This window comes from Hoplias malabaricus, chromosome X1 (assembly GCF_029633855.1).
Source record: "Hoplias malabaricus isolate fHopMal1 chromosome X1, fHopMal1.hap1, whole genome shotgun sequence".
NCBI classification, from domain to species: Eukaryota; Metazoa; Chordata; class Actinopteri; order Characiformes; family Erythrinidae; genus Hoplias; species Hoplias malabaricus.
The window spans coordinates 21,143,354-21,153,839 of NC_089818.1; the positions used below are offsets into that span (position 1 = coordinate 21,143,354).

At 34.2% G+C, this 10,486-nt stretch overlaps 1 protein-coding gene across 1 annotated transcript; it reads right to left on the minus strand.

Moving 5' to 3' along the window:
- Window positions 1–3,467: 3,467 nt before the first annotated feature.
- Window positions 3,468–8,199, minus strand: LOC136676112 (G-protein coupled receptor 55-like). The gene is made up of 4 exons (XM_066652972.1): window positions 8,073–8,199; window positions 6,831–6,919; window positions 6,104–6,141; window positions 3,468–4,533 (listed from the first exon to the last, which is right to left on the minus strand). Exon 4 carries the CDS (start codon window positions 4,512–4,514, stop codon window positions 3,588–3,590), a length of 927 nt encoding a protein of 308 aa, XP_066509069.1. The 5' UTR covers window positions 4,515–4,533; window positions 6,104–6,141; window positions 6,831–6,919; window positions 8,073–8,199; the 3' UTR covers window positions 3,468–3,587.
- Between the last annotated feature and the right edge of the window lie 2,287 nt (window positions 8,200–10,486).

Genomic DNA, 10,486 nt, shown 5'->3' on the forward strand with positions numbered 1-10,486 from the left:
CATGAAATAACCAATAGGTGACTTATACACGTTTAATAAGGTACTGTTACATTATACGTGCTGAGAAGGTAAGATCTATGTAATTCACCTTATTTGAACTTATTTTATCTCATAGCTCATAACTAACACTAAAAATGCCCTGCCCCTCTTCGTTCACGTTCACGTCTGAAAAACTATCCAACTGCAAAAATGTGTTTTTTAATATAATTTCAAAGAAATTTTAGAGCAGTAAAGGATTTTAAAGTAAATTATAAGGAAATAAATGCAAACAAACTAACTGTGTTTACAGGTGTTTTCTGCAGTTTCTTCTATAGCATATACAATGGTGAGGGTAAAAACATGATGAGATGATCTCGTCTCATTTTAAAATGCTTACCACATTTTACATGACAAGTTTACTATTTTTTTGTTTGTTGAAAAAACTAGCTTTGACATATTTTGGATGATTTGCTAATCTGGAAAGAACATTTTTAATTTTAGAGATTTTATATGGTTCTTCTTCTTCAGCTTGTTTATAACCTGTATACAGCATTTTCAATTCAGAGTTTTCAAAGAGAAGCTTTGGTGAGGACCGGGGGTTTGAATATTACAAGTCATTGTAGAGTCTGTCATTAAAAAATATCAAGGTGAAAAAAAATAATGGTAGAAAAATCAGAGATGTAAAGGAAACGCAAGCTTACATCAACAAGTAAAGCTCTTGAACATTTTACTTGAATGCACAGGAAATGCTGTTTTGTTTTAAAACATAAGTGATATATATTTTTTGTCGCCCCCTAGTGGACATTCTGTCATCTGAATGGGAAACTCAATGTAAATATATATGTTAATAGGTTTTTAGCTATTAAAATATGTAAACCCCATGACTGTTATCAGATTAACTCGGACACTGTTTGATTTTCATCTATGAAATCTTATGTGTGATGGAATTGGCGAAGGGGTTGAGAACCTTCTGCTGTGGAAAAAAAAATTCTCTTCACAAACATTAGCATGCTAAGTTCAGTGGTTCTCAAACTGTGAACATTTGAGCACACCACTGCTTGCCATTAAGGCCATTTCAGCCAGAAGTCAATTCTAACATTCAGTTTGCCACAGCCAGCACAGCCATGTCTTTATCATTAGGGTACAGAACTGATCTTATTAATTTTGCAGTTCTGAGAGTGGGCCAGCAGTCACGCATCTCCATGCTTGTAATGTAAGCTCCTGTGTCTGTACTCATCCAGAGTAGTTGTTTATGATTTGCCTGCCTTCTAGGAATCATTACAGTGGTGAAACTTATCATTTTAACAAGGACACAAAGCTTTACTTCTACAGATGTTGATAGTGATGCTTGTGCTACGCTAATGTCATGACCTTTGTTAGTCTCACATTTCGTCTTTGTCTTTCTGAACTCTATCTGCACTGCATGCATGCGCTGCAGCACATTCACCTTACCACAGTTTACACTGGTCTTTCTGTTCCTGTTCTCCTAAATAAGGTATACTAGCATTGTACTCCTTTGTTTTGCCCTGTGCGTTTACCTGTGTACTGTACTGATTTTTTTTCTTGCAGTAGAAATTATAATTGTTATTAGTGCAGGCAAAAAGAAAGTGTCCACTATAAATCCCACAGACTGAGATTCATGGCTTGATTCATTTTTACATTGTTACTGGGATTCCCCTTAAGTTTTGTGTTGGTTGGACAAGCGTTATATTAGTCATCATTCAACTGAGTTATTGCTTTAGATCTAGCTGTTGTTTTGCAATTTTCATTTGCCACAAATCACCACTAGTCACCATGTGACTGTTTAGAAGATGTTTGTAAATGTTTGTTGTCTTTTTTGCATCATTTATCTGAACAGTTATACTTACTAGGCTACTTATTTTTACTATTCCATGTTCCAAACCTGAAATAGACACTGCACTGCTGGTGTAATTGTATTCAGTGAAGGAATTTGGCATTTGTGCATAAATGATTTGGCACAGAGAACAAAAGCAAATGTTATAAAACTGAAAAATTAAAAGAGCAGAATTCCCAGGATTCTGAAGACATTAATTAAGAAAAGTTAAGATATTGATGATATGTCTTACTTTAATTTTAATGCTAAACTAAATCAAATCTAATTTATAAATATAAAATATATATAAATATAAATCAAAAGAACAGCATATGTAAACAGAAAAAAAATCCTATGAAATCTATCAATATCACAATTATTTAAATCAAATGTATTAAATTTTTCTTTTTCTATATTATATTATATTATATTATATTATATTATATTATATTATATTTGGAATCAATGATGCACAGATCTGGGGCCATGGCATCCTGGGTTTGAGCCTTGCTCTGTAGTCAGTGTCTGTGGATTCATTGTGTTATCAATCCCAGGTCCGAGTAAAAGTAAAGGGTTGTGTCAAGAAGGGCACCCAGAATAAAAAAAACAATTTTAAACAGTTAATTGGCGAAGTTGTTGTGTACCGTGGTGAACCCTTACGGGAGCAAACCCACAAACAAAAACAACAGCAGGGTGTAATGGTGACTCTCCATTGAAAATATGTCATCAGAGGCATACAGTTACTCTATTTCAGCACAATGCAATTTTATTTAATAACCCTACACCATGTGGCAGAAATGAATAAAAATAAATAAATACAAGAAAAAAGGTAAATATAACACTGAAAAAGTACATAACTTATAGAATGCCTTTAGTTTAAACTGTAAGAGGAGACTCATGAATCTTGTGTGACACATTTCACACACATTAAGTTTGAACATCCAGAAATACTACCTGAGACAGAGTGAAACAGCAGGCATGCTGCTTCTGCCCACTCCGTCACCTACCTAATGGAAACTGATAAAGGTGCTTTCACAGCACTGTCCACACTTCAACTGGGAAGTATCTTATCTGTTGAACATATAAACAGAATATTCATAATATATTCACTCCTTATTAAAGGTCTGGGGACATTGTTCTTTTTAAATATGTTTTGAACAAGGTAGCACATTTTTTTGATGCAGAATATTTCGATAAACACAGTGGCATATCAGTATTATATATATCTGCTGTGATACTAGCATTGATGGGCAGTGGTAAATCAACCTCATCATTTTAATGTAAAACTTTAAAGTACAAGTAACAAGAAACTGAGATTTGCAAAATATGTCCAATACGTTTTTTAATACTATATTTATATAAATACAATTATTTCTACTTTACCGAAACATAGCAGTGAGTAAGTTCAAAGTTTTTAAGAGGGCACCAGACAAGCAGAGGTGCATAAAACACTGTGCAGAAATATATAATATAATGTTTATCCTTCATGCACTGAGGGCGAATAACATGCCATGTGAGATACTACACAGAAACCTATTTGCATTACCTGACATCTACATCTACATTATATGGAGTCCATACAAAAAGGAAACGTTTGATGGGCAATGCAGATATGAAGGCAAAGGTACTATAGATAAGATACCTTGACCAGCATTTTCAGCTTTAGCCCATTCATCTCTGAAGTTTCTCTACAGCTCGGCACGCTCCCTTCGCGTGAGAACCTGCTGCGAGACTCCTGTGGTTACTCATACAACAACCAAAACGAGGCACTTGATTACACTTCTGAGGCACTGCTGCTTCTTATTCTGCTGAGTGACTGCCTAATCACTTTTTTACTGGCGCGTACTTCTTTGGCTATGAAGTAATAGCAAATGGCGTCTAGGCAGCAGGTAACATTAGACAGGCATATAGTCAGCTGTAAAAATAGGGCAATATTCTGCTGGTTCTTGCAACCCGAGATTCTGCCGCTGCGCACAAAGTACTGTAAGAAGATGGCTGCATGACTGGGAGTGAAGGGCACCAGGAAGGCAACAATACTGCTGTAGATGATACGTATCCCTGATTGTTTCTCAGCTCTGCTGGTACTGGATTTTTTCAAGGCATGGATGCTCAGTGCGGAACAAGTCACCAACACAAGCGTGGGAAGCAAGAACCCGAACACCTCCAAGCAAGCAATAAGCGCTATATGCCAGCCTTTGTCAGAAAAGCCATGAAAACAGTGAAAGTCCTTATCTGCTTTTTCGTGGAAGGTGTAAACAGGTATGGTCGCTAACACAACGATTAGCCAGATGGATAAACACACATTCCGGGCAATCTTCTTGGATCGTAGACACCTGGAGCGGAACGGGTGACATATAGCGATGTAACGATCAATGGAGATGCATGTTATTGTGTAGATACTCCCATACATGCCCATGAAGTACAGACTTTCCAAGAAGGAGCAGAACGTTGCCATCCCAGGTGTCCACGAGTTGTCTCTGGCATGCATTTTGAATGGGAGTTGGAGCAACAAAAGCAGGTCCATCAGAGCTAGGTTGGTCATATAGATGGATGACTCTGTCCATTTCTTTAGCAAAGTGCAGAACACCACTAGGGCCATGACGTTCAGGATCAGGCCAAAGACGAAGACAGGGACATAGATGACCATCTCCAGTGACCTCATGGTGTAATTGACCTCCTGAAATTTACAGCTGTTATTCATGGTGACCCCCAGTAGGACTCTGGTGGAAACAAGCGGGAAATTTGCTGGTGAGATTTTTTTCTTCTGTTGTGTGTGTTATTAAATGAAAACATTTTACAATGCCTTTTCTTGGGAATATGAATGATTATACAGGACAATAAATTGCCTTTGTGACTAGACATTATCATCAATATCATCACCACTGAAATAGCTGGGTTTCTTAATAATCTCCCTGAGAATACTCTCTTGTTCTTTTAACTTTGTACTGATTTTGTTCACAATAGTTCCATGATCGCCTACATTTTTTTTTTTACAAGAGAATTTAGAAATTCATGAGAGGAGTAATTGATTCCCATACATAGGAAAGCACCGAAACACTGGCATCTAATGAGAGTGTGTACTGACTCAACAAGTTTCCTATCTTTTACAAAGTACCAGCTAATGTATCAAGACTAATTGTCGTTGTAGATGTGGTAGATTAGATTTTAATAATGCTGGAGTTTACTTTAACAAGTCATCACCCTCACTAACTGTGTCCGGTTCTCACACCCACGCCTAGATATACACATACACATATGCGTAAGATTGTTTTTAATAATTGTAAAGAATATAAAGATATAAACATCGACATGGGAAGTTTATTTCTACACCTTTTTAGATGTTTTAAGGTAAGGTTATGGAACAGCAAATAATTATCCCTGGACTTTTTTTTTAAATGTACTATCAGATTAATAACAAAAAAGGTAGCAGTTACTCAAAAACAACAGCAGGACAAGCTGAAAACAGCAGGAACACAGTTACACAGACAACAATACACTGCGGAACTATCCTGTCTGTTCCTACATCCCACACAAAAAAAAACAACAACCACAGACTAGCACTTTTAAAATGTGCTCATGCTTAAGTCAGATGATTCAGTAAAAACAAAACTTGGATGATCATCAGAGCACGAGGACACACGCAGAGACAGTAAAGAATATAATGATGTGTCTAGTGTTCTGTAAAAAGTACTGGGGCATTGTAAATTATCAAAGGAAACATCTGCCAAGAAACTGAATATATGGAGAGGACGGAGATTTCAACAAGACAGTGATGGTAAAGTTGATCACATGGCATCTCTTAACTTGAATTTCCATTAAAAATCAAGAAGAAATGGGTAAAAACTAAGTGTTAACTTTTTTTTGTTTATGCTTAATTTTGTAAAGTTATACTCAGTAGTATATACACTAGAAGTGCACTGAATAACAAACAAAAGCGTCTGCATACTTGTTACCTTTCAGTTTTTATAATTCATGTAATGGATGCCTGTTTGTAATAATGTATTGGAACAAATACCAAATTTAATTGCTTTAGCATAGTGTTTACAAGGTATTTATGTATTGAATTACAATGTATATGAATGACTATTATATCAACATTTGATAATTAACTTTGTTCTTAGAAAAATAAAGATTGTAAATAAATAAATAAAGATTTTCAGCAGAATGCTGTTTACAGAATTTGATTACATGTCATGCACTCTGGTTTGGAAACATCCTTGTAATGCATCAAAACTGTGTTTCTCAAAAATACCACCATTAGAAATAATTGCATATATTTACATGTCTCACCTTGGATGACTGTTCTTGTGTATAAGCACTTTGGAGCTCTGTAAAAGTCAAATTTCTCAGTCAGGAAACTTCAATGCAATAAGACACATTAAAAATGGTAAGTAATTTCTAATACATAAAAAGGGTAATAAACAAGTTACATTTTAACCACATTTATTGTGTTTTGTTTTTATTTGGTGATGTAACTGCTCATGGTTACCCATTTATTTATAATATATTTATAAATACACTGGTGCACAAACACACTAGTTATAATTGTTGTATTACAACATGCTTTTATAAAGTCAGTGGAGCTGAGAGAATGGAATGTAAGTGTAGAAACTATGATGTTCATATTATGTGGTTTTGAACTGTTATATATATATATATGTGTGTGTGTGAGTGTGTATGTACGCACAAGATATAGGCAAATTCGCTATATACAAGTGTGTTTATACCTTCAATAAATGTAGCTTTTCACTTTTTACTTGTTCATATATTTATTTTAATTTAAAATTTAATTAATTAATAAGCATTTTTCATACCCAGATGTTACATATGTGGAAGTGAATTTAATTTTCTTATTATGGAATATATATTTAAATCAAATTTAGTTCACTGGGCATTAACAATTTAATTTAACATTGAACACAATTAACACTTTCCGTGTATATTTAACAGCTTCTGAAGTGTATGATCAGACATGTTGTGAAAATGATTACAGAATGTTCTCTACATGTTCACGTACACAGAGGGGGAGGGGAGAAAGGTTGCCACCACAGGATTTACCACTGTCGACAGCACACCTTGCCTTCTCTGATTTAAATCACATTCAAACTGTAAATAAAAAGACGTGTCAGATTCAACATGAATGTTCAAGAATCATAGGATTTTCATAACTGGATCCTGAGATGAACATGCATTTTTGTGTTAAAAAAGTTTACAATTGGTTGCTTAGAAAAGCTTAAGCTCATTTGTGACTCAAAAGTCATGCTTTCAGGCTGCTGCTTTCCTCTTCTCACACACATGGCTTGTGGCTTTCTTACTCATTTGTCTGCTAAATCACACACTTCAGAAACTTTGTAAACAGCAGTACATTCAAACTGACATTAGTGGGAAAGTTCTGTGTAAACATTTAAATGTAATGAAATGTGTTCACTTCAAATATCACACAAACTCTAATCCCACAAAACACAATTCTAAAACTTTAAATTTATGTTCACATTCATTTATTTGCTGATTTTTACATAATGAGAGAAACAAAAATATTTAAACACTGGCCTGTGTTTACTTCTGTGCCCTGTAGAAAATGTTAGCATTTGGACAACGTGCCATTTGCCCAAATTTTGCATGACGCTGCTTTTAGGCAACATAAACAGACTGCTAAAATATTGCAAAAATGTAATTGCAGTTATTACAATTACATAAGTTACATATTAGATATCCTTCTTTTAAACAAAGAAAGATTTCTGTAAACAGCAAGAATTTCAGTGTTCAATGTGAGACTCTACTGTAGTGAATCAGAATGAATTCATTTTTGATCTTTTAACACTTCTGAAGTTCACCACCCCCACATTGATTCTTTGAAAGAAGCATTATGTTTGATTCTGTTCTGCGACAATACACATTCTTTGCTTCAGTGCAATCCATTTGTTGTATTTCATCATCTTCATTTTTTATACCTTTATGTGTTTGCTTTCACTTTTTATAATCACGAAAATTAATCTGATTCAAAGCTCCCCTGCAGAATTTAGCTCTTTAAAATATTTCATCCTATCCTTCAAACTTTTACATTTGTTACATTTTTTAACTTTTGAAAGTCTACCGATGTGAAAAACTAAAAAAAACATCAGAAACCAAAACAGAAACTGTACAAAATGAACAAATTCTAAAGGCACCCAACCAAAGTGACAGATGTTTATCTGTCTACTTTGTTGAATTTCACATTTTTTAACTGACTATGTTCATGAGCAATGTTGCTTCCACTTACCTATGAGAATATTATCCGATGTTAACGTCTGTCAGTGGCTCGAATACAGACTATGGTATCAGATGAAAACACTTCTTCTTTTAAACTTTTTAACCACATCCTTGCTGTGAGAACCCTGTCTGTCTGCATGGACGTCATTCACTCGACAGGAATCAGCACATAACCTAACCTGGTTAATACATATGTGTTATTATGTCAAATAGGCCCTTTTTATTTTTAATATTAATATTCATACAGTGTAAAAATCATCCTAAACCAATTGTATGAAAGAATCCATAACTAAATAAAAGGAAGTTCGCAAAGTATAACATTTAAATGAGCACAAATGCTCACAAGGCAAAGTTCATTGCAATCTAATGTAATTTGCTTGCCTTGCAACACTACGGCCACAACTGTCACATTTTGTAACAAACTGTCAATATGGTTTAAGGTTACAATTCCTTTTTAAAACAGTTTTGTCTTTACAGACACCTAAACACATTTAAAACACATACATACATGGTGAGGACAACGCAAACTAGTCCCCAATGAAAACCTATTGTTTTTGTTTCAGATTTACCTATATGACTAACATGAGTATGTATGAAGTGACTAGGTCTCATTTTTATTAGCAATACTAGGTTTTACTAGTGACAAACACATATCCAGACTTTGAGTATGTGAAAGCTGATTAAAAACAGCAGGCAGATAGTAGCTTTCATGTGATTTGACGTACTGGCAGATGGTGAGAAAGGAAAACAAAGATTTCTCTGTTTGTTTTCATAGAAGCATGAAAAATTATAAAATCTTAGATGACATTTATTTCTAAAAAAAAGGCAGGGGGCAACAGAATGAAATAGTGGATCAACATGTAAGAACATGGATGACTATTTCAGGAATAATTGTATTCAAACTGCCTTAAATGCGAAATATAGCATATTTACCACCACAAAAAATAAATAAATAAATAAACAAAAATCTATTCATTTGCAATTCACTGGAGATGAAGTCTCATATTACTTTTTTGTCGCTTTATTAATGTGTTTATGATCCACAGATAAGATCTTCTACATGGAGTGGCCAAGTTTAATACAGCTTTTGTCCAGGATCACTGATGCATCCAAGTCAGTGTAAGAAAATTAATAAAATAATAAATTGCATCTATTGGTCAATGGCAGCCATTTAAACATAATATTCTGTTATGCCTAAAATGTGTCAAATTTAACAGTGTAATCCTTTATATATTTTTAAATACTGCTCTTTACCATGAAATCATTTCATAGCAAGGAACATATAATTAGAAGTCATAAAAAAAACATTACAGAAACAAAATCAAACATACTGCCAAACCAAACTACACAGCAAACAAACAAATAAACAAACAAAAACAACAATAACAATAACAACAACAGATGAGTCTGTTTATTCTGCTTACAGAAGGTAGGATGGGACCTGTTTTGCCTACCTTCACCCCAAGAAAAATGCTCCATTTGTTCTGTTATTTGTTGCTGTTGTTTTGTAGTTTGGTGCAGTAGTGCATTTGGGTTTCATAATGTTTTGTGTAGAGATATGGAACTTTTGAGATACTGTTCCCTTGTTCCCTGTATTGTGACAAACCTTTGTTTTAGTATGTTTGGGGATGCATGGAGTGGTGATATTACAGTCTTATTAATGGCTCTAGCTGATGAGCTTAAAATGTGTGCCTCCTCACCCTAAACTCATAAAAAACAGTGTTTTACCATGTATTTCTACAATAGTAGAATACTGTTAATTTTACAGTAAGTTCCTTGCCAACCCTGTTGCCAGGTCTTTACTGTATTTTACAGTGGGGAATTCCACAGATCTTTGCAAATATTTGTCAAATTAAATGAATAAGTTATGATCATACTGTGGTTGATGTAAAGTGTGTCTTCTAGAAAACCTTAATGAGTCAGAATTTTACATATGGGGACGCAGTTCAGTGCTTCACAGAAAGCAATTACATGAAATGGTTGAGTACTCTGCCCAATGCCATAGACATATTTTATGATAGTTCTGAAGTAAGCTATTGTCCACAAATGTATTTAGAGGGTAGAAATACATAGAGCGTGACAATGTCTTTCCTGGGTTCCATGGTTGTTTCATCAAAACAATGGCAGGCCTCAGTCTGGACATGCTACAACAGTTAAAAGAACTAACACAACACAATGGTTTTTAACAAAAAATCCTAAATTAAAATATTTTAACATCATTTAGTTTCAACATGTGCCAGTTTAACCTCATACTACATATGTACAAACAAATCTTTAACTATTTCATATACTCCAAAAAGCCATTTTAATGCATCACATGTGTGATGTTATAATAGTTACCTTTTAATCTAATCCATACCATGGTTCATATTTTATTTAATTGCTATGATTTTTATTAAAATTATTCATATTTATATTTACAGT

Excerpts from the sequence above, each read along its gene's own strand:
- LOC136676112 (XM_066652972.1), bottom strand. The coding sequence starts at position 4,514 with ATGAATAACAGCTGTAAATTTCAGGAGGTCAATTACACCATGAGGTCA.